We start from the raw sequence: 22,970 nt of genomic DNA, 5'->3' as shown, positions 1-22,970 counted from the left end.
GGTAGCCGGGAGTAAGGCGGAGCTGAAGGAGCTCAAGGATGGGTGCACGAATGGGGTGTGGCTGGTTTAGGAAGCCAGAGCATAGGCGCAATTTTTACCGAATTGGAATCGCGGGAAAATAGAGGTGTTTGAAGATCTCGCGAGATTGAGTAACCTAGGCTAGCCAGAGTTAGGAGGTGTCTCGCGATAGATACAGCAATAGTTCAGCAGGTGGGAGGGAAATGTGATAAGGAATCTCGCGAGACCTGAAGGTACCGGGACATCAGCAGCGGCCAGAAAGAGGAGAGGTTTGTAAACCCGTCGGCTCCAAAAGGGTAATGACTAGGTCGTTTTCTGGGACTTCAATGTCCCTTCATCTCCACAGGCATTCCCTCTACCTCTAACCATTATTTTAATTGGCTTTTTAGAACCGGAAGTCCTTCTTCTTCAGCGTCCAATGCTGGATGTGGCCTGAGTTTCTTTACCGGAAACCCTTTTCCTGGACCTAGGAAGACGGCCCACTTAGCCGGAAGTTCCACCTCCTGGAGCTCCCCCACCCTTCCAGAAGTTTTTCTGTCATCGGTGTTTACCTCCCTCCACTTTCCCCGTTTTATCCCTGTACCAGGGAAGGATACGTTTAGTGTCTCCCTCCTAGGTCCACTAAACGGGTTGGATATCCCACTCCCCGAGTCCGGATTCCTTCCCCGCGTCCCCATGTAGCTGGGAAGTGGGACCTGGGGGTGGTTGGACCCCTGGGATCCTGGAGGGATCCGCTTCTGCTCCTGCTACCAGGACGCGGCCTCAGCCTATCCCCTCACGCTGCCATGCACTCTGCGGCCTTCCCGCTTCCTGTAGTTGTGGCCACTGTGCTGTGGGGAGCGGCCCCCATCCGGGGGCTCATTCGAGCGGTGAGTTGAAGGGGCAGATGTGGGTAGGGCACTGAAGGGAGAGGTTACAGGCTGAAGGAGAATATGGAATCTTTTGCCCGCAGACCTCAGACCATAATACCAGCATGGACTTTGCAGATCTCCCAGCTCTCTTTGGAAGTGCCTTGAGCCAGGAAGGACTTCAGGTAGTTTTCTTTTCTTTCTTGTTTCCCTAAATATTCCAACCTGGGTAAGGGTTGAGGAGCCATACCTTTGGATCAAGCTAGAGGTAGGAAAAGAGTCAAGATAGGAAGTGCATTAGCACATCTAGTGTGGAATCCAGAATCTGGAGGGAGAAAACAAAGTCTGTTCCTAGAAATCTGAACCGTAAAAGGGAGGCTGAAAGTGGATCAGAATAAAATGCAGGGAGAAGTGGTGTCTGTCAGTAGAGTGTCTGGGGTCAGTTGATGGTTTATATGATCTTGGACAAGTTAATTATCTCTGTGAGTCTTAGTTTGTTTTACTGTAGCAACGGGTAATAATAGATGTCATCTAGTGATAGTGTGAGAATTAAACTAGATAAAGCAGTTTTGTAGTACTTCATCACAAAGACTGCCACACAGCAAAAACTGGGCCATCGATATCAGTATAGTTGTTTGTAAGATGGGTAATCGTAAACTTGAAGAGAGATGTTAAAAAACATCTTACTGGCCTGGCCAGTGTGGCTCAGTGGTTGAGCATTGACCTATGCACCAAATGGTTGCTGATCAAGGCACATGCCCAGGTTGTGGGCCAAATTCCCAGTGGGGGGCATGCAGGAGGCGGCCAGTCTCTGTCCTCTCTCATCAATGCTTCCATCTCTCTCTCCCTTTCCCTTCCTCTCTCTCTAAATCAATAAAAAAAGAAACAAAACAAAAAAAAACAATGTTTAGCCCTGGCCAGTTTGGCTCAGCAGTTAGTGTCGGCCCACGAGTTGTGGGTTCAGTTCCAGTCAAGGGCACGTACCTAGGTTGTGGTTGGTCCCCGACCCAGTCAATGTGTGTGTGTGTCTTTCTCCCTCCCTCCCACTCTATCTGAAGATACATGGAAAGATACCCTTCAGTGAGGATTAAAAAAACAAACAAAAAACATGTTACTGGCTTTATCCAATGGTTTATTAATTGGGCAGTATCCCATGTAGCAGATAGACAGGAATTCTATGAAGCTGTACATACTGAAAGACTTTCATAGGCAGAAGGGAGTGGGACAAGGGAGTTATACTAGCAGAGAGCTGGTTGTCTGTGGCCAGGTCACCTTTCTTTAGGGGATGGCAGGGGGTATATTAGGCAGATTACCTCACTAGTGCCGACCTGGTAATTCCAGAATGGCTTGTTTAAGATTCCATTCCAGATGTGTTGGCTGGTGTAGTTAAGTGGTTAGAGTGTTGGCCTGAGAACCAAAGGGTCTCCAGTTTGATTCTCGGTCAAGGACATGTACCTGGGTTGCAGGTTCCATTCCTGGCCCTGTTTGGGTCACATTCAGGAGGGAAACGATTGATATTTTTCTCTTTCTAAACAAAATCAATGGGAAAAATATCCTGGGGTAAGGATTAACAAAAAAAGATTCCATTCCTGGGAGAGGCTGAAACTATCACTTAGGTGTTAAGTCTGTTTGGTGATATGGAGCTTAGCACGAGTGACTCCATTTTGGGTCTGTTGTCTTTCTCAGTCTTCACCAGAGGAGAAGTTTTGTTTGATTTTTTTCATTGGTAGAGAGGGAGGAAGAGACACAAACTTTGATCAGTTGCCTTCTGTACACACCCCAACCAGGTAGCAGGAGCAGGATGATGTTTCAACTAACAGAGCCACACTGGCCAGGGCCCTATTGTCTATTTTTTAACAGAAATATATTCAGTATGAGTATGTACTAGAGAAGGGAGTGTGAAATGGAATTTGAAAGTGACATGGATGAGTGGAGAATCGATGTACAATCAATGGGAAACTGGAAGAAAGAATTTGAATTAGCTTGGAGTGTGGGGTATAAGTTAGCTCATTTGGGACAGGGAGAGGGATAATGGGCGGGTCTGGTAAAGGGATGTTATTTGATATAATTTCATCTTCTAACTTGGGTGGGATGCTCAGACCCCAGGAATGAGAAGGAAGTGGAGGATAGAGAACATGCAGTATGTAGGGTCAGTGTGCTTGGTGGGCCCCGTGGGGAGCAGAACCTAGGGAGGTAAATAATCCAGCTGTTGTTTACTCCTCTTCCCCAGGGCTTTCTTGTGGAGGCACACCCAGCCAATGCCTGCAGCCCCATTGCCCCACCACCCCCAGGCCCGGTCAACGGGTCCGTCTTTATTGCACTGCTTCGAAGATTCGACTGCAGCTTTGACCTCAAGGTTGCTAAATGTGGAGTGGGAGCTGGGAATCTGAGGGTAAAAATAATGTACCAGTAATGAAGGGAGGCAAGACCCATAATGGTTCCTTATCCCCTGTTTTGTCTCCATAGGTCCTAAATGCTCAGAAGGCTGGGTATGGTGCAGCTGTGGTACACAATGTGAATTCCAACGAACTTCTGAACATGGTGTGGAATAGTGGTAAGGTTGGGGGTTCCATACAGCTGAGTTTTCAGTGGAGCTTAGACTTAGAGATGGTGGGCGAGCTAAAGGCTTAGTAGGGAAGTCAATCCTTTGGGTGGGATGGCACAAAAGAACCAAATGCCAAGATTGCCAAAGGACTTGAGTAGAGGGTTGAGTCCCCAGTGTAATGCCCTGATCCTTGCAGAGGAAATTCAGCAGCAGATCTGGATCCCGTCTGTGTTTATTGGGGAGAGGAGCTCCGAGTACCTGCGTAACCTTTTTGTCTACGAGAAGGGGTAGGATGTGTCCCTCCTTCCCACTCCTTTCTTCCTTCAGCACTTCCATGCCAATCTGGAGTCCAAACCTCAGGCCCTTCATACTCTGCCTCTTGACTTTCTTTCCACCCCCTTTTCCATCCATGGGCCTCGTCCAGAGCCAGTTACTTTGTCTCTCTTCCTTTGTCACTGCTTTTCGTGCCTCTCTGATACTGGTCTTCCTTTTCCCAGGGCTCGGGTGCTTCTGGTCCCGGACAGTAGCTTCCCACTGGGTTATTACCTCATCCCTTTCACAGGGATTGTGGGACTGCTGGTTTTGGCCATGGGAGCAGTGATGGTGAGTAGCTCATGGAGCATGATAGGAAGAGCTGAGGCCTTTAAAACCAGACTGGTTCTGGGGTTTAGAGGTAGGGATGGTTTGTACTGGATTGTTCAGTTTTGTTTCCTAAGACTGCTCTGATCCATCCACTCCCTTTCCCCAGATAGTTCGTTGTATCCAGCACCGGAAACGTCTCCAGAGGAATCGACTGACCAAAGAGCAACTGAAGCAGATTCCAACACATGACTATCAGAAGGGTGAGGGGTGTAGGAGAAGGGAAGGTCTTTCCCATAGTGTACATGGTTCTGAAGGAATTTGAGCCCAGGAGATAAGGGGCAAAGAAAGATAGCAGGGGGAAGATGTCAGCATGAGATGCCACCTTTACTCTTTGTACCCATACATACAGTGACAGGACAGAAACAAAGTAGAAAATGGGAAGCAAAGATGATTAAACGGAGTAGTTGCAGGGAAAGATGGAGATCAACCTTGTTTATAAGGGAGGTGGAAAGAATAAAAGTGGAAGGAACGGGCAGGATTTAGTCTGAGAATAGGTGAGGAGGGGCTAAGTTTTTAGGCCTAGGAGCCTCCAGTGTCCAAATAAGGTAGTAGCAGAAGCCCTGCCCCCATTTCCGCTCCTCCTACTCCCTATATCTCCACCCTTACACCTCCCCCCAAAAACCCACTTCCCTTCTTACCTCTGCTTCTGTTTGTTGCTTCTAACCCCCAGTTCCTCATGTTCTACCCTGGCCTTACCCTGCACGGCCCAGTCTCAGCTCTTCCACTGGCTCTGCAGAACCAGGGAAACTAACTCTTGTAAGGTTTAGCTCCCTACAGGCCTCCCAGAGTGAGGTCTTGTGGACCCTGGTCCAAGGTGGCTCAGTAAAAGGACTCATTTTTTCCTCCCCCAGGAGACCAGTATGATGTCTGTGCCATCTGCCTAGATGAGTACGTGGATGGTGACAAGCTGAGGGTACTTCCCTGTGCGCATGGTGAGGCCCTCAGTTCCTGTGTCTGTGGCCCCACTCCACCAGCAGGTACCAGGTATTTCACCTCATTCCTCTTGGCAGCCTATCACAGCCGCTGTGTGGACCCCTGGCTCACTCAAACTCGGAAGACTTGCCCCATCTGCAAACAGCCTGTCCATCGAGGTCCCGGAGATGAGGAGCAGGAGGAAGAAACTCAGGGGCAAGATGGTGATGAGGAAGGGGAACCAAGGGACCATCATGCCTCAGAACGGACCCCACTTCTGGGCTCCAGCCCCACAATTCCCACCTCTTTTGGCTCCCTAGCCCCATCCCCCCTTGTTTATCCTGAGTCTTCAACAGATCCCCCACCCTCTCTTCCCTCTTCATCTTCAGCTGCCATTCCAGTCTAATTGTTCCCCTTATCACCCCCACCCCTGGTGATCTATTTTGCACAGCCTCATTCTCACTTGTAGCCTTCTATGTTGAGGGATAGGGCCTATTTCTACCCTGGGTTTTTCCCTTATCCAACCCCATCCTTTTGAAGGGGGTTGGTGCAGAGGGACTGGGTTAATAAAATTGTTTTTGTCGACTAAGGAAGGGGAGATCATTCTCACACAGGTGAATAATCTCTTGCCCATTTGGGAAAGTGTCCCTTTTGGTGTAAAGGGGCAGGGGAGTTCTGGGAGAGACTAACCTAGTCATGGGGATGGCCCCAGCAGGCATTTGTTGTGAGTCAGAGAGGGGGAGGCCCACCCACAGGATGACTCAACTGGCCCTGCCTTGCCCACAGGCTGGGTCCCATTCTCTGGTCTGGATGGCTCTATTCCATTACCCACTAATTCAACTAGCACACTGAGGACCTAGTGCTAGAAACAAAGCCAACCACATAGGCCTGAGGCAGGTGCTAAGTCCTGGATATGGAAAAGCAAGCTTCAACCCCTCTTGCTCCTAACCCCAAGCAAGGATAAGAGGCAAGTCCTAGTGACTGTCCTCCATCCTGACAGCCAGGCTAAGACCACACAGCACCTTGTTAGTAGAATCTTTTTTATTCAGAAAAAAAACAAACAAAAAAAAACCAAAAATTTTTTTCCAATCACACACAGGAGGGGTATGGGTAGGGGGAGGTGTCTGTCCATCCAGCCCTGGCCCCCAGCCCATGTGGTTTTGGCAGCAATAAGGGGTGTAGGGTAATGGCCCAAAAAAATAAAAATGGTGTTTGTGTGTGTATGGGAGGGAGAAGGGTGCAAAAGCAGTGGGGAGTGGTGGGGGGAAGGGAAAGACGAGGTCAGTACTGGGAACGCCGCAGGTGGGAGGCCATTTCATAACATTTCTTGTTGATCATACCACCGTGGACACCTTCTTTGCCCATCAGCAGGACTAGCGCTGGAGGAAAGAGAAAGGAGGCTAGGACCCAGGTGTCACAATGCCATCTCCTGCCAGCTGTTCAGCAGCTGTCCAGCCCTGGGGGCTGTAACCCAACCTCATCTCTCCCAACCCCCCCCCCCCAACACACAACAGGCAGGCTGTCAGTCACCCTGAAACAATAGGGCTTTTCAAAAGGAAAAAAAAAATATCAAGCTAAAAAACTGGAAGCAGAATACTAAAATTTAGGGCCCAAAAGCTTATAGAGAGACTCGTGTGTCCAGGCTAGAAATGGATATGGATGAACCTGCCAACTCCCAAGTTTTAACAAAAGGGCTCAAAAGACAACAGCTAAGTGCTGACTACAACCAACAGTCTACCTCCTCCCAAAAAGTTTCTTGTCTATAAAGGCTCAAGGCAGGACAAAACTGAAGAGGTAATACAGTTCAACTTATTTATATTACAAGATGAACTGAAACAGAACTTGAGAGACTATCCAATGTCCCATTATCCAGCAGGCTGGGACTAGAAAGCTGGTCTGATCCCTTTGTACTGGGGAACCACACAGAAAAAGAACCCAAAAGATCCATAGAAAGGCGCACATTAGGGATCTTAGAGCCACAGAAAGGTTAAGACTCAGAAACTCACTCTTGGCAGTCATGGTGACAGCGATGTTGAAGGTGGGGGCTCCCCCGGTGCTCTTGGTACGAAGATCCATGGTAAATTCCCCATCCTGCAGCAGTGAGTCCCGGATCACAGAACATTTCTGGCCCCCAAGTGTCAGCCCATTCACGAAAAAACTTGACCGGTCTTTGCCAACCAGGACACCAACCTCAGCTGGCTGTAAAGGGAACCAAGCACTCATCAAGTCAGTACACCAAAGTTCCCACTTCCAAGGACACATCTGCTTCCCACTTCTCAGGGGAGCTAGAATCTCCTGGAGAGAAAAGGTTGTGTATGTTAGGTGGTTTGTACCCACCTATGAAATTTAAGAAACTCTTAGGACTGTTAGAAGTTAGTGCACAAAAAGATCAAGGTCCTCAAACCTAGAGAATGGTAATATGAAGAGATGGCATATTCCTCTGGACACTTTAGTCTCGTTTAAGAGAGACTGCAAACTCAGGAGATAAAGAGGGACAAACACCAGTAAGGAGTGGAATGGAGTGGGGAGCCTTTGGATGCTCAGAACTCTCCTTTAGGAAAAGCAGAAGCTAAGAAGGGAAGGGAAGGGGCGGGCAAAGCAGGAGAAGCAACTTTGCCCTTATTTGGTCAAAGGTTCTGAAGGAGTTGTTAGGGGCCCGGACGCCTGGGTCTCCAAGAAACCTAGAGTTTAGGTCCAGGTATCTATGCTCCAAGATGAAGAAGCAGATCCCTGGGGGCTTTCCGGTGAAGTTGTATAACTTTTGAAAGGGGACCTAGCTAGACCCAGCACGTCAGCTCTCAGGGACAGATACCCCAGGGAACCTTTCTACCCCTCCCCCTTACACCCCAAATCCCCACATCCGGTCCCCTCCCGCCCGGAAATCCCCTTCCCCCCCATTCGAACTTCCGCTCCCCCTCCCCACTTCCGGGCAGTGTGGACCAGGGAGGTAGTGATGGGGACAGTAGTAGTCATTCCTTATTCCTCTACTTACACTATCCTAGAACTTCTCACAAAGTTCCCCTGCTCCAGGCCCCGCAGGATGGCGGGAAGGGAGGGCGAGGGGACTTCCGGGATTGGTCTCACAGGAATGTTTTCACCGCGCAGACTTGGGGGGGGGGGTGTGAGGCGGCCTCGCCTTCTCCACTGGAGTTGGGAGGGGCAGGGAGCCCACAGAGAACCCGCATGGAACCCCGGCCACGCTCCCTCCCGCATAAGGGGGAACAATGGTGGAAGGGGCACGAGCTGGTGGCCGGAAGTGGAGCTGGGGGTCCAGAGGTCCCCAAGTCCCTTCTCAATCACAATCCCCGGTTGAAATTGCAGCGCGTGCCCGCCCCGCCCTTAACAAGGCGGAAGTGGGCCGCCGCACCGGGCAGCGCGCCCCTCCCCGCCCTGTGCCCCGGATGTAACGCCCCGTCGCGGAAAGCGGGGCGGCGGGCAGGATGGGAGATACCTCCTGGGGCACAGGATTTTAAGTAGCAACCGAGGGACTCTCTCACGTGCAGCCGCCATTCGCACCACTTCCAGGGCAAAGACCGGGTCACGGCCTTTCGCTGCCCTTCCCAGACCGCACCCGCCCCCACCCAAGTCCCTCCCTCAGGGTCCAATCTCTGCCAGTCCCCCGGACCGCGCAGGCCTCGCAGTACCGTGATGTTGACGAAGGTTTTCCCGGGGACGGCGGCCCAGACGGAGGGCGAGTCCTTATAGCCCACGATGGCCGCGTCCTGACAGGTCCCGTCCGCCATGAGGTTGTCGACGTAGGCGTTCCACCCACCGGACATGGCGCTGCTACTGGGGCTGCTCTTGGCGCTGCTGCTGGGGCCGCGGGCTAGGTTCGGGCTGCCTCGGGCTGGCAGGCGGGGGGAAGGCGGAGAGCTCGGGGCACGCGCTGCCGTCCGGACTGCAGCTCTGCTAGCTGTGCAGCAGCCCTCGCACCGCCACTTCCTGCTCCTCCCCCCCCTTCTAGATTTTTATTTGCAAAGGGCGGTAGGGGCGGGGCCTGCTCCCCATTCCCTTCTAACCCCCCCTCGCCTGCCCAGATACCTAACTTTGCAAATGCAATTTTAAAAATCCCTCCCCCTATTGCAAAATTTGCAGAGTTCAAAGGAAAGCAATGTAAAAGGATGAAAAGAGTGGGGAACAGGAAGAGGTTAGGGTTAGGGCTCTCTTCAATTTGCATTGACTATAAACCACACTTTGGTATAGGGAAAGGAGTGAGCTAGAGGAAGGAAAGTGAAAGGAGGAATTAGCAAACTGCCAATTTAGCAAATTAGAGTGGGTTCGGGGAACTCAGGGTTAAACCGAACGACTCCCCCTTCCCCCACCTCCGCCGGAGGGAAGAAACGGCGGGCGGCGGCGCGTGCGCCCGCGCCTGCGCCGGGCCCGGGAGGGAAAGCGCGTGGGGCGGTTGGGGCCGGCAGTCGGATTCGCGGGCGCGCGCCGTGGCGGGCCCAACTGGACCGATTTGGAACCCCTGCGAAGGAAGGTGGCGGGGGACGTGTTTCCCGCCGGGCAGAAGCGGCGGGGGCGAGAGCAAGGCGTGCGCGTTACCCCTTCTCTACTCTTGATTGTATTTAATCAAGAAATAGGAGAGCAAAGGGGAATTTGGCAAAATACCCTGGCGGGTTTCAGAATGGAAGGCATCCACTGGGACACTTCTGTCCTATCCCCAGTATCTGACCGGGTAGCACAGGTTAGACTCAAGGGAGTCCAGCCCCACTCCAGGGAATTATCCCTAGCAGGATCCGCTCCAGTCCCAGGCCTCACCCACGTCACAGCCCCGTCCGTTCCCGGGCCAGCAGTGTGGGTCTCCGGCCGTGCCCCTTGGCGCATCTCTGCAGAGGTCACTGAGCGCGGGCGCCCGCGGGGCCAGTCGGGCGGGCCTATTTTTTATGGCGGAAGAATACTACGTTTCTGGGTTTGCAACTTTTTCAAGGGGAAGGTCCCTTCTACTTTAGGCCCAAGAGTTTCTTTTTTTTTTTTTTCAGTAAAACTTATGCCAACAATTTGTGTTGGGATAGATCGCCCGCCGCCAGCTGGAAGGGGGTGGGGCAGCACCGGGCGGCCGGCTTAGGTGAACTATCCGCGCTCCAGCCGCTTGGGATGCTGTGTTGGGCCGCTTCCGGTCCTCCGAGGGAGGGGAGCCTCCCGGGCGGGAAAGGACTGCATCTCTCTCATCCTCCCGAGCTGGGCGCGGTTCCTCTGCGGCCACTCCACACTCCACGGGCACCCGACGCCCCCCAGACGTGTTCCTCGACAGCCGCCGGGGCTGAGTCACTGGCCCGCTGGGCGGGGCCGCGCTCGGGCACGTGGCGGCGCTCCCCGCCCGCCATCTCCGACCTCTGGCCTGCCGCACCCCCTACCCTAGGGTGGAAAAATCCGGGGAGGGAGCGGCCAGAGATAAGGGGGAGGGGCCAGTTAGGGGGAGGAATTCAGGGTTGGGGGCTGGAAGTCAGACAGGCGGAGCGGGGAGGGCAGACGAGGAGAGGGCCGCGGGAGTGAGTCACCCGGCGCCGGCGGGAGGGGCCTCGGAGTCGGGGGCGAGGAGCCTAGGCGCTCCGTGACCCTCTCCCGCTGGCCCGAACCTCGGCGTACCTCCCTCTCCTGGCTGACTGCGGCAAAACTCCGGGCCGACCCCGCACTCCCCCCAGAGCCGACAAGGCGGAGAGTTACCGAGTGCAGAGACCCACTTCCCTGCAATGCTTCTAGAGGAACACCCGCCTGGCCTCGGGCGTCCAGACACTCGCTAAAGGCCACCCCCTCCCCCTGTTCATTCATTTTTCACTCCTGACTCAACATCATTCGTTGATGGGCTGGGACCGCGTCCTGAAACGCCCGCAGTCGGTGGGAAAAGGGGCACCTGACTGACAGCATCCACGCCGGACGATAAGTGCTGTCCCAGCGCTATCCAGCAGCCGCGCCTACTCCAAGGGCCAGTCTAAATTGGTCTCCCGCCCCCTCCCCCATCCTCTTAGCCGGCCCGGAGAGGGTAGGATGGGGTGGAGCCGGGAGAGGCCGCTATGAGGACCCTGAGAGGTGAGACCCTCTCGCCTTCTGAATGGGGGGGGGGGAGGAAGAGGAGGGGGTTTCAATTTTAGACTTAAAAGCTTGCCTAGAACCCACGGTTCCTTCCCCCTACCGAGGGCAGAGTTATCCCCTGCCTGCCATGTGATCTCAGCATGTGTGGATGTCAATCCAGCAGCCCCTCTTCCAGGCCCCCTCCCCAGCCCTACAGGGCTCAAGTTACTCCTGGCCTTTCCTAAATGGCACTAGTTCCTCTTTAACCTTTGCAAAAGGAGAATATAATCCTGGGGAGGGGAAAGACCCTCCCCCCATTCTGAAGCGCCTACCCAGAAGTGGAATTAAAAGTAGGGACATTTTATTGAGGGACAGAGAGAGGTAGTTATTGACCTTTGGGAAGGGGGCTTTAGGCTTTAGTGGGCACTTGGCTACCAGCCGAGTGTGGAGGGGGAGGGTAGAGAGAAAGAGGCGGGGCTGGCTGGGGGACAGAGTGGCTGGGGATAAATGCTCAGCCTGAGAGGAAGTGAGCTGACACGGTCCCAGCTGCCACCTGGACTCCGAGCTCACTCCCAAGCCCCCAGCCAAGACATCCAGGTCTGGTGAATCTTCCAGCCCCAGGGGATGAAAGTGGTAAAGGGTGAGGGTGGTTGGAGGAAATAGGGGAAATGCCAGCTTCTTTTTCCTCTCCTGAAACTGGGGGTGTTTAAGACTGGAGGAGTTGGAAGCAAGCAGGATGGGGTTCCCAAGGATAGGGAAATGAGGCCATGAAGAGAGGTAGGCAGAGATGGATAGAGAAGGGTAGTTAGAGCTGGAGCCAGGTGGAGAATTTGGGGCCCCTGAGGATTTGAAGAAGACTGAGGAGCAGGAAAACGAAAACCAGAATAACGGGAGATTTGATGGCTAGGAAGCCATGGAGAACAGACAGCTTGACTTTGCAGGAGAGGGTTTCAGGGAGTGGTGGAATCGGAATCTCTGGAGTTATGAAGAAGAGGCCCCTGGATTCTTAGGATGGGGTGGAGGGTGGAATAGGAGCTGTTCTGAGTGGGGGAGGGGGCTGTGCCTGCCTCTTTAGTCTGTGACCTTTTTGTGCGATATTTTTAGCTCAAGCACCTGCCTTCTTGGGGTAGGGAAGACTCTTAAAGGGCACCAGATTTGGGGTTCCTTAAGGAGTCAACTATTCACACTCCCTCAACCTCTTGTCCTGCAGCCATGGCCATGCAGAAAATCTTTGCCCGGGAAATCCTGGACTCCAGGGGCAACCCCACCGTGGAGGTGGACCTGTACACAACCAAGGGTAACACAGACCCATTGAATTGGTTTGCCTTGGAAGACCCCAACTGCATCTGTCCCCCAGCTGTCCCACATCCTCACCTTTCCCTGACATCTCCTTCCCCAGAGCTCTTCCCAGGCCTTCTTCCTTTTTCAATCTGGCTCCCCTGTTAGAAGCACCAGTCTGTCTGCACTGTCTCCAACCCTGGGCTCAGAGAGGAGACCTTGGTCCTTGGGTCGTGGATGGGATTCTCTGACCTTCCAATTCCTCTCACCTCAGGCCGATTCCGAGCAGCTGTGCCTAGTGGAGCTTCCACAGGTATCTATGAAGCTCTGGAACTAAGAGATGGAGACAAATCTCGCTACTTGGGCAAAGGTGAGGATAGACCACACTCCAAGAGCCTGTAAGGGGTGGTTCAGGACATGGCTCCCTATGTCTGCTTAGGGTAGAACACTGGAACCCAAAGCTCTTGAGGAGCCAAGGTCCACAGGAAGATACTCAATTGAATTGGAACTCTGAACCCCCTCTTCCGGCCTCTCTAGGTGTCCTGAAGGCTGTGGAACACATCAACAAGACTCTAGGTCCTGCTCTGCTGGAAAAGGCAAGTTGGAAGAGTCTCTTCCTACTATCTCTCCACCACCCCTGCTGCCTCATCCCAAGCAGCCCATGCTTGGGAGAGGCCAACCATCCTCTTTTCAAATTACCTGCACTTCTTCCTTCTGCACATGCTCTGACTCCTGAGAAATCTGACTTCTGCTCTCCTCTCCTCAAACCTGCCCTTCCAGAAACTAAGCGTTGTGGATCAAGAAAAAGTTGACAAGTTTATGATTGAGCTGGATGGGACTGAGAATAAATGTGAGTGAAGGGCTAAGAATAGGCGAAGGGATGGGATACGGGATAGATGGGGAAGAGACCACCGGGCTGAGGTCTGGTTAGGGTTATTACTGTGGCCCACATTTTGGGGCACATTGTAGCTGGATGGACTTTTATTCATTCCACAGGCATTTCCTGATGCCTGCCCTCTGCCAGGCTTGGGCTGGGCTGTGGACACAGATGTGAAGCTGACACATTCCCCTGGAGTGGGGGCGCCTTGAGCATGTCAGGCCCCTGGGTAGAGGCCTGTTAACAAACTCCATTAGGAGTTTGGAGTTCTGGATTCTTTCTGGGGTGGCCAAAGGGGACTTTTTGTTTAGTTTTGTTTTGATTTTAGAGAGAGGGAGGAAGTGGGGAAGAAACATCTATTTATTGTCCCACTTATTTGTGCATTCATTGGTTGCTTCTTGTATGTGCCCTGATCTGGGATCAAACCCACAACCTTGGTGTATTGGGATGACACTCTAACCAACTGAGGGAACATTTGAGGAGATGACTCCAAACCCTGGGGGAGAGGCTTTCACCCTTTCTTTGTGCTTGCTTTCTCCAGCCAAGTTTGGGGCCAATGCCATCCTGGGAGTGTCCCTGGCTGTGTGCAAGGCTGGAGCAGCTGAGAAGGGGGTCCCGCTCTACCGACACATTGCAGACCTTGCTGGGAACCCAGACTTGGTCCTCCCAGTTCCTGTGAGTGCAGATGCCCCGCCAGATCCCACAGTGACAAAGTTGTCCCATCCAGCGAAAAGTATATAAGCAGCCTCTAGAATATTCACCTTTCAGACCCAGCTCCAAAGAAGTGGTTTCCTAAAATGGAACTTCTCCTGCTCAGTCCTACCCCTCCTTCTTCCCCACAATCCAAACCTTCCTTTAAGCTTCTCTGCTTCTTCCCCTTGAAGTAATCACATTCCAGTCCTAGGCTCAATAACTCCAGCTTCTTATTCTGCTTTCTACCCCAACCCCCAAATCTGATAGAGAGCTTCTTGCTGGCAAGGATATTGTCATTTCTTTGTATCTTCTTTAATCCTTAATAAAACCAAATTTCCTCTTTATGAAAACCCTTTGAATTGAATGTCAATAATAATGTTATAGACAAAGCCTGAACTATGAACAGTTTAATACAATAAAAGTCTGTTTCTCAAAAAAAAGGAAAAGCTACAATTTATTGTTACTTACTAGGCAGATTGAGATTGTGTAAGAGCATGAGCTCTGGAGATAAGAGGCTGAGTTCGAATCCTGGCTTTGCCTGTGTGCTAGTTGTGTGACCGTAGGCAAGTTAATTAACCTCTCTATGCCTCAGTTTCCTCATTTGTAGAGTGAGGGATAATAATAATACCTAGACCATAGGGTGGTTTTGAGAATTAAATGAGCTAATAGAATATATGTAAATCATTTAGAGCAGTGCCTGGCCTGTAATAAGTGCCATATCAATGTTAGCTATTGTGTACCAGGCACATACTAAAAACTTTACATTCAATTTCTCTAATTTTCAGCATAAGGTCCTACAGGGAAGCAGGTGGTATTCTCTTTAGAGAAATGAGGAAAGAGGCTCTGAGGAGTAAAATTACTCATCCTAGATCACTCAGCTAGTAAGTAGGGAAGCTGAGATTCCACCTCAACCCCTCCTCCCCAACTCTTCTTGATCCCTCATACCCTGGCCCAGGTCTGAACACCCACTCCTCCTCTCAGGCTTTCAATGTGATCAATGGGGGCTCCCATGCTGGAAACAAGCTGGCCATGCAGGAGTTCATGATTCTGCCTGTGGGAGCCAGCTCCTTCAAGGAAGCCATGCGCATTGGTGCTGAGGTCTACCACCACCTCAAGGGGGTCATCAAGGCCAAGTATGGGAAGGACGCCACCAATGTGGGCGATGAGGGCGGCTTTGCACCCAACATCCTGGAGAACAATGAGGGTCAGTGTGAGCACTCTGAGGGGCAGAACCCCTGGGTCCTCACAGAGGAACGGGCTGTGGAGACAGCGTGCACCAGAGCCTCAGGTCTTCTCTTTTCCTTCTCCTAGCCCTGGAGCTGCTGAAGACGGCCATCCAGGCAGCTGGCTACCCAGACAAGGTGGTGATTGGTATGGATGTGGCGGCATCTGAGTTCTATCGCAATGGGAAGTACGATCTTGACTTCAAGTCACCTGATGACCCCGCACGACACATCACTGGAGAGAAGCTGGGGGAACTGTATAAGAGCTTCATTAAGAACTATCCTGGTGAGACTCCCTGCCTCCCTGAGGTGTTCCAGTGCACCTGCTTGAGTACCCAGCAACTGCCCAACACACTGACTTCAGAGCCTCCATTGCCACCAACTTGGTCTTTCCAATCCTTAGCACCATTGTAATCTCCACCTAAACTCTTCTGACCTAAACACCCTTTCCTGAGGCCCTCGGACCTTTAACCTGACTCTGCCCGTCTCCCACCAGTGGTCTCCATTGAAGACCCCTTTGACCAGGATGACTGGGCTACTTGGACCTCATTCCTCTCGGGGGTGGACATCCAGATTGTGGGAGATGACCTCACAGTCACCAACCCCAAGAGAATTGCCCAGGCCGTTGAGAAGAAGGCCTGCAACTGCTTGCTGCTGAAGGTCAACCAGATTGGCTCAGTGACTGAATCCATCCAGGCGTGAGTGCCTGCTAGCCCTGGGGTATACCATAGCCTCCCTCCACCCCAGTTCTGCCTACTCCAGCTGCAGTCCTGCCCTCAAACTCCAAGTCTACCTTTCCCCTGGTTTCTGACCCACCCCACTCTTCTGACCTCAAGGCTTTGACGAACTCTTGGCCTGACCCCAAGGACTTTGCCATTGCAACCTGTCATTCCCACCCCCACACCATACCACTCTTTTCTCCCAGGTTCTGCCCTTCTTCCCACCAGCATCTCAGAACCCAAGTTCAAGATCAGGAATCTCCCCTTCTCTCCTACTTTCCAATGGACTTTAGTCATTACCCTCCCTGCAAAGTGCCCTCTCCCCAAAACAGAAAAGCCCATCCAGCCTCTGGCTTTCTCACTGAGGAGGTCCCATTAGGCCTTATCAAGTGTCCTCTCTACCCAGCTGCAAACTGGCTCAGTCTAATGGCTGGGGAGTGATGGTGAGCCACCGGTCTGGGGAGACTGAAGACACATTCATTGCCGACCTCGTGGTGGGGCTCTGCACAGGACAGGTACTGTCCTCCCCTCTGTCGTGTTAGAACAAGTTTTCTTGGGTTCCCTGGCCTCCTGCCCCTAAGTTGAATGATACCACAGACTAATTCCTCACAGCCAGGCCCAATCCCCTTTCCAGCCTCATGCAACCTTAGAATCCCTCTTCCCTCCTCAGATCAAGACTGGTGCCCCCTGCCGCTCAGAGCGTCTGGCCAAATACAACCAGCTCATGAGGTACAGTGGGTGCAGTAGGCCTGGGCATGGGGAGCCAGGCACTGTTGGGTTAAAAGGGCGCAGCTCTGACCTGGTCTGCCTTCTAGGATTGAGGAGGCACTCGGGGACAAGGCTGTCTTTGCTGGACGCAAGTTCCGTAACCCAAAGGCCAAGTGAGAAGCTGGAGGCCCCAGGACCCCACAGGACAGATGTAGGCCTTCAAGCCCTTGTCCCTGAAATAAACACTGGTGTCAACCAAGACAGTGGCATGCTCCTTTGTGGGAGGGAGGAGATGCTGGTCTCTGGACTGGAAGACAGGTGGGGGGCAGGAAAGGGAGAACAGATGTATTACCTGCTGGGACAAAGAGGAAGTTGGGCTGGATCTAGAACAACAAAGCTCACATTTTAAAAGGAGACTGGGGGAACCAGGTGCCACATGTGAAATGAAGCTGGAGGCAGTGATGGAACATGGAACCAGAACCAGAAGCGGGGACTGAGGGTCTGACCTCACCATGAGGGGAGGCTGGATTAGATCTGCCAGCACATTGAAGTACAGTCTGTAGTGTATTGCAGTGTCAAAGTCAAGTGCTTTGTGAGTATGACAGTAAAAACCAGAGCAGCTAGCACTTCTAGGGAGCTCAAAGATCTGGAACTGCTCTAAATATCTGACATATGTTGACTTGTGTAATCTTTGAAACAGTTCTATCAGATAGTTACCATTATTATCCCCATTTTTACGGGTGAAGAAACTGAGGCACAAGAAAGTCAGATACCCTACTCAAGGTAACACACAACAGAATTAATATCCAAAACTAGGCCATTTGGCTCTAGCCATTGTGCTCTTAAAATACTTTCTCTTGCCCTGGCCAGTTTGGCTCAGCAGTTAGAGCGCTGGCCTGCAGTCCGGAGAGACCTGGGTTCAGTTCCCGCTAAGGGCACGTACCTCGGTTGCAGTTTGCCCCCAGCCCTGGTTGGGTCGTGCGGGTGGCAACCACTGATGTATCCCTTTCACATCGATGTTTCTTTCTATCTCTCCCTCCCACTCTATCTGAACAAAATATCGAAAAATGTCCTCGGGTGAGGATAAAAAAAAAAACTTTCTCTTGCCCTGGCCAGTTTGGCTCAACGGTTAGAGCGTTGGCCCACAACGGTTAGAGTCATGGGTTCGATTCTGGTCAAGGATACATACCTCGGTTGCAGTTTGGTCCCAGGCCCTGGTTGGGGTGGTGCGGGAGGCAGCCAATTGATGTGTCTCTCTCACATTGATATTTCTCTCTCTCCCACTCTGAAGATAAATGGAAAAATATCCTCGGGTGAGGATTTAAAAAAAACAAACAAAAATATTATCTCTTATGAAAGTGCCAACATTTGGCTATCTTTGGCTTATACAAACAATTTTATACTGCTCAAGCTAAAATTACTTCTCTTCCTCTCCAGGACCCACTTCTTTCTCTGTTCAAACAAACCAAGACACTGGGTCAAACAGTGTTTATTGAATTAAAGTAACCCCAGCCCCATGGGGAAGAAAGTTCCAAGGAGAACAGAATAATACAGATTAAATACCCACCTGCGCATTTACAGTCTCTTGCGCGCACACACACACACCATATACATATCCAAGCTCTTAACAGTAACAAATCAAACACCTGCTTCCTCCAGCCTAAGTGGTGGCTGTTAGGAGGTGGTTCAGAGATGGGGCTCCAGAATGGGTTCTAATAGCAGCAGCCTTGTCCCTCCCTGCCCCCTACCCTACCCCAGGGAGCTGGGGTGCCTAGGAGGTAGGTGGCAGCTCTTCCTTGCTCTGCCTCAGACGCTTCTTGGCTCGGATCTCATTCATGGCTTCTTCAATGGAGCGTGTGTCCCTCTTGTTGGCCACGGGCACTGGGGGCAGAGGGAAGGGCGGGGAGGGCTTAACCTCCCTGTGCCTTAGCTTTCCCTCCCCTGCCCATCCAGTACTCTACTCCCCTGCCCTTCCCAGCCCCCACTGTGGCCTCACCACAGCCATAGGTCTTGTTGGCCTGTAGCACATGGGCCGCATCCTTGGCTGCCCCCTTGCCGATGAGGTGGCTGTACTTGTCCTTGTAGTCACTGGTGGGGCTCACCACCACAGGTCCCTGCTGAGCTGCCTCCTCCTCCTGCCGCTGAGCCAGCTCCTAGGTGTGCAGAGGTGGGGCATTGGTGCTCAGGGGCCTGACCCCAGCCCTGCTCTGGTGGTGGCTCTAGGACTCCAGAGACTGCCAGGTATAACTCACCTTCAGCTTCCGTTTCTCTTCAGCCTTCTGGGGGTCCCACTCCTCTCCATGACGGTAGGAATCCAGCTCTTCATCTGAGGGTGCAAACTCCTGGGGAAGAAGGGATAATAGGGTCAAGGTTCTATATACCTGTTTCATCTCATTTCTCTTCCTGAGGGGAATACAGGCTGAAAGGGAGAGGAGAGAGTAGGAAACTCAGGCCTTTCACCTTTTTGAAGATCATGACATAGCGACAGTCATCGTCTTCCCCGAAGGAGAAGGATGTCAGGCCAGCTACTTCCACCACATCATGTCTGGGGAGGGCAGAGGGGAGAGTATGTAGAGCCATGAGGGGGCCTAGTACCCTCTTCTTGTGGATTTCCACGCTGAACCTTTCATGCCACCCTGGCCACCCGATTCCTGCCTCCCCCAGCCCAAGACACTCACAGTATGCTCCTCTCTATCTTGTTCATCGGCTGAAACTTTTTCTTGATCTGCCCACTGTCCTGGATGAAATCTGACACCTCTTTCTCCATCTTGGGAGAGGGAAATGGGAAGAAGATATGAGGTGATGGCTCTTTCCCAATATCCCTCTTTCCAGTTGGACCAACAGGCCTTCGCCTCCCCACACCTATCTCAGCCTCCATGCCACTGGCTTCACCTCTCAAGACATTTAAAAAAAACTGAGTTCTAATTCAAACTTATTGGAAATCCTTTCTGAGGCTGCCTCTGATCTCTCCAGTTGTTCTCACCCTTTTACGAAACTCCACTTTCTGTTGTTTGTCTTGCTCCTGTAGTTTCTTCAGGCGGGCAGCCTGCTCTGGGGGTGAGAAATGGCAGCATGAGGCCAGGGGCAGAAGCATAGGTGGGGAGAGTTTGTAAGGATTCAAAGGAGGTCTGGTGTCCACTGGGAGGTATCAGGCTGAGAAGGTAGGATCGCTGTTTATTCACCAAGCATTTATCGATATTTAAACCTGGTGCTGTGCTAGGCCCTGGAGAACCAAGATCATTAAGATAGTTTTGCTCTTCAAGAGCTCAGTTTAGAAGTAGCAGCCAAGATTAGAATCATGCTAAACCTCATTTCCCAATCTCACAGGGAAACCAATTAACAGACATTTATTTAATACCCATAATATACAAAGAATTACAAGGCACCTGGGGAGGTAAGGAGACCAGACTAAGCCAGGGTCTTAAAGAGTTTATCATCTCATTGTCTACATAGGAAAGGGAAAATTATTTAACTTCCTATATTTTGTGACCTCCCATCCTCAAACTTCTTACTTTTGCAGACAAAATGAAGCTGAAATGGCTAATCTCACACCCTTCACCTTTGGGAGTATAAGTATTCAAAGTCAGCTGTAGAGGGGACTTCACACCCTTCTATCTTAATGTCTGCTCTCCTCTCTTCTGGCATTTCAAATGCTTCATATACTTAAAGCCCATTTCTTCCACAGGATCTGAATATATCTAGTGGCACTGACCTATTCTCATTTTCCTAATCACTCCATGCCTTTCCACAAGGTGTTCCTTCTGCTTGAAATGCTTTCCCTCTTGCAAACTTTGAGATCCACCATGAGTCAGAGTTACTCACTTCTTCCTCTGGGGCCCACACACATTCGGTTCAGACATCCACTATAGCATGTGTTGAGAACTAATATAATTTAACTGTTCATTTGTCTCCCCTACCAGACTATAAGATCTTAGGAGGCAGGGACCCTGGTTCATCTCCTATCCAATTATTCTCTGTGGTCCCAGAGCCTGATAGCTTAGGATCTCTCATCTCTTTGACATCAAGTGCTGTGACCATCAGTGCATCCCATCACGGCCACTGAGTGTTCACTAACTGGTTTGTGAGTCCTCTCTGTATCTGAGGAGGTGGCATAAGACGATGGTTAAGGTCATAGTCTTAAAAGTTACACCTGGGTTGAAAACCTTGCCACATAGGCCTGGCCAGTGTGGCTCACTAGTTGAGAGGTCGCCAGTTTGATTCCTGGTCAGGACACATGCCCATGCCGTGGGCCCGATCCCTAGTGGGGAGCATGCAGGAGGCGGCCAATCGATGTTCTCTCATTGATGTTTTCTATCTCTCTCCCTTTCCCTTCCTCTCTTAACATCAATAAAGAAAAAATATAAATAAATACATAAATAAACAAAACCTTGCCACTTAGTACCCCTGTGACCTCAGGCAAGTGACTAAACTCTGAACTTTGGCTTCCTACTCTGTCAACTGCCACTAGTGAACCCCACCCACCGAGACAGTCATGGTGAACATAAAATAATCCAATTGCCAGTTCTCATTATGCTCCCTCCTTCCTCAGAGCTTTCAAATACACATCTCTACCTGTAACACGTTGCTTCCCCTCTCACTTACTGAATTATCTGTTCTTCAGATCTCAGCTCACTACAGTACAAACTAGGTTAAGGACCCCTGGGTAGCCGCTCATAACATTTATTTTTCTGCCCTGGCTGGTTTGGCTCAGCAGTTAGAGCGTTGGCCTGCGGTCCAGAGACCTGGGTTCGGTTCCCGCTATGGGCGCTACCTAGGTTGCAGTTTGTCCCTTGCCCTGGTTGGTCCTGCGGGTGGCAACCACTTGATGTGTCCCTTTCACGACGATGTTTCTCTCTCTCCCTCCCTCCCACTCTATCTGAACAAAAAATGGAAAAATGTCCTCAGGTGAGGATAAAAAAAAACAACAACACAATTATTTTTCTTTCAGACTACTTATCAAGTTGGTTATTAAACTTCTGTATGATCTGCACTGCCGGTGTGGCTCAGTGGATTAAGGGTCCTCCCATGGATTGAGAGGTCTCTGTTCCATTTCCGGTCAGGGCACATGCCGGCTTGATCCCCAGTAGGGGGCGTCCAGGAGGCAGCCAGTCAATGTTTCCATCTCTGTCTCCCATGCTCGCTCTCTTTAAAAAAAGCAATTACAACATATTTAAAAAAATAAACTTCTATGTGATCATTTAACCAACGCGCATCTCATCAATGCTTCAGACTGTGGGCTCCTGAGGGTACCCCTGGCCCCTAGCAACCCTTCAGTAAATTATAGATATTTCTATATTAAGCGTCACTTGATAAGCGCTTTGAAGGCATCCAGCCTGTCCTGGCCGGTGTCCGTAGTCTCAAAACCCTCGGGGCGGGGGTCTGGGGTCCTCCCCAGGTCACAGCTCCATCAGGCCGGCCGCGCCCTAAGCTGGCAGAACTCTTGAGCCCGCCTGCAGGAAAGTTACTCAGAGGAGACAAGGGGAGCCTACAGCCAATCGGACTGGGCAGAAGCATTCTCTCCTCTCCAATCAGCATCACGACCTGCTCAAGGAACTGGGAAAAGTAAGGCTACAGATGAGAGAAAGGTTGGGAAAGGGTAGAAGGGACCCGGCTAAATCGAGTAGGAGGGGCATAAGGGCATCGAAAGGACCCAACAACCAATTGGAGGTGCTGAGGTGGGTGGGTGGGCCAGAGGATGGCCTTTAATAGGTAGACCTTTAAGTTAAGATGGCCAATAGAAGTGAAAAGATTGCGGATGGGCGCGTCCTGGACCCAATCAGAATGGTAATGGGTCGTGGGCCACTTGGGCCAGGAGATGAGAAAGGCTGAGCGACCAAACGCGCCCTCTTGCGGCCCGCCGGGTTGGGTGGGCCGGCGGCAATCTGCCAATCAGAGCACGCCAGCAGCGGACAGGCGGGTCTGTCGGCGAGTGGAAAACAAGGACTGCAAGGCCAGGGTAGGGAAAGAGGCAGGAAGCTGGCACTAGGCTTCGGGTAGCCAATCACCGTCCGCTACGAGCAGCGGGCGGGTCGGCAGCCCTTGTAGGGACTCGAGGGAAGGGGGGGTGTCTCTAAAGGGGCCTATGAGGGGGTCTCTTAAGGTTGAAGAAGCGGTACGGTCTAAAGAAGGAAGAATGCAGTCCTGAAATGGGGTGGAGAAAGGCAGATGTGAATTTGGGATCCTCACCTCGGGCCCTGCGCCGAGTCTCCTGGTCACCGAGGCTGGGTGGCTTTTGCATGGAGCTCAGGATGGAGCCCAGTAGGTCCGCCATCTTGGGAGTGACAGAGAGGAGGCGGTGCGTCTTAAAGGGAAGGGCGAAATGCCTTTAAGACCGGAAACATGTCGGAGGTGGGAAACTTTCGCACTGGTTCCGCCCCAGCGCTGATCTGGCCCTGCGCGCGCAATCTCCCGTGGGCCGAGGCCACGCCCCCACCTCTCCCGGCGGCAATCTGCCAATCAGAGCACGCCAGCAGCGGACAGGCGGGTCTGTCG

The 22,970-nt window shown here is 51.9% G+C and overlaps 4 protein-coding genes across 7 annotated transcripts; 2 read left to right on the top strand and 2 right to left on the bottom strand.

Moving 5' to 3' along the window:
- The first annotated feature begins 4 nt into the window (after nucleotides 1-4).
- Nucleotides 5-6,004, top strand: RNF167 (ring finger protein 167). 2 transcript variants are annotated; one of them, XM_036267886.1, is made up of 10 exons: nucleotides 5-287; nucleotides 408-887; nucleotides 971-1,051; nucleotides 3,097-3,222; nucleotides 3,333-3,420; nucleotides 3,608-3,698; nucleotides 3,909-4,014; nucleotides 4,160-4,253; nucleotides 4,905-4,985; nucleotides 5,064-6,004. In XM_036267886.1, exons 2-10 carry the CDS (start codon nucleotides 804-806, stop codon nucleotides 5,369-5,371), a joined length of 1,059 nt encoding a protein of 352 aa, XP_036123779.1. In that variant the 5' UTR covers nucleotides 5-287; nucleotides 408-803; the 3' UTR covers nucleotides 5,372-6,004. The 2 variants fall into 2 exon arrangements, with proteins under 2 accessions (XP_036123779.1, XP_036123778.1); XM_036267885.1 differs by having other exon boundaries at nucleotides 5-314.
- PFN1 (profilin 1) lies at nucleotides 5,989-8,893 on the bottom strand. 2 transcript variants are annotated; one of them, XM_036267889.1, is made up of 3 exons: nucleotides 8,610-8,893; nucleotides 6,972-7,164; nucleotides 5,989-6,344 (listed from the first exon to the last, which is right to left on the bottom strand). In XM_036267889.1, exons 1-3 carry the CDS (start codon nucleotides 8,742-8,744, stop codon nucleotides 6,247-6,249), a joined length of 426 nt encoding a protein of 141 aa, XP_036123782.1. In that variant the 5' UTR covers nucleotides 8,745-8,893; the 3' UTR covers nucleotides 5,989-6,246. The 2 variants fall into 2 exon arrangements, 1 of the variants encoding a protein (XP_036123782.1); XR_004960273.1 differs by lacking the exons at nucleotides 5,989-6,344; nucleotides 8,610-8,893 and adding an exon at nucleotides 7,303-7,789 and having other exon boundaries at nucleotides 7,048-7,164.
- A 2,009-nt stretch (nucleotides 8,894-10,902) lies between these two features.
- Nucleotides 10,903-16,739, top strand: ENO3 (enolase 3). 2 transcript variants are annotated; one of them, XM_036268382.1, is made up of 12 exons: nucleotides 10,903-10,998; nucleotides 12,191-12,277; nucleotides 12,533-12,628; nucleotides 12,796-12,854; nucleotides 13,039-13,108; nucleotides 13,677-13,810; nucleotides 14,810-15,032; nucleotides 15,140-15,337; nucleotides 15,548-15,749; nucleotides 16,177-16,285; nucleotides 16,441-16,499; nucleotides 16,586-16,739. In XM_036268382.1, exons 1-12 carry the CDS (start codon nucleotides 10,983-10,985, stop codon nucleotides 16,653-16,655), a joined length of 1,323 nt encoding a protein of 440 aa, XP_036124275.1. In that variant the 5' UTR covers nucleotides 10,903-10,982; the 3' UTR covers nucleotides 16,656-16,739. The 2 variants fall into 2 exon arrangements, with proteins under 2 accessions (XP_036124275.1, XP_036124276.1); XM_036268383.1 differs by lacking the exon at nucleotides 10,903-10,998 and adding an exon at nucleotides 11,507-11,577.
- Nucleotides 16,740-17,951: 1,212 nt separating this feature from the next.
- On the bottom strand, nucleotides 17,952-22,800 carry SPAG7 (sperm associated antigen 7). Its single transcript, XM_036268561.1, has 7 exons — nucleotides 22,665-22,800; nucleotides 19,462-19,529; nucleotides 19,157-19,245; nucleotides 18,939-19,023; nucleotides 18,731-18,820; nucleotides 18,475-18,631; nucleotides 17,952-18,359 (listed from the first exon to the last, which is right to left on the bottom strand). Exons 1-7 carry the CDS (start codon nucleotides 22,747-22,749, stop codon nucleotides 18,250-18,252), a joined length of 684 nt encoding a protein of 227 aa, XP_036124454.1. The 5' UTR covers nucleotides 22,750-22,800; the 3' UTR covers nucleotides 17,952-18,249.
- Between the last annotated feature and the right edge of the window lie 170 nt (nucleotides 22,801-22,970).

The sequence above is a fragment of the Molossus molossus genome, unplaced genomic scaffold, assembly GCF_014108415.1.
Source record: "Molossus molossus isolate mMolMol1 unplaced genomic scaffold, mMolMol1.p scaffold_m16_p_19, whole genome shotgun sequence".
Classification (NCBI taxonomy): domain Eukaryota; kingdom Metazoa; phylum Chordata; class Mammalia; order Chiroptera; family Molossidae; genus Molossus; species Molossus molossus.
The sequence above is the reverse complement of the archived record's forward strand: the minus strand, read 5'-3'. Positions and strand labels throughout refer to the sequence as shown.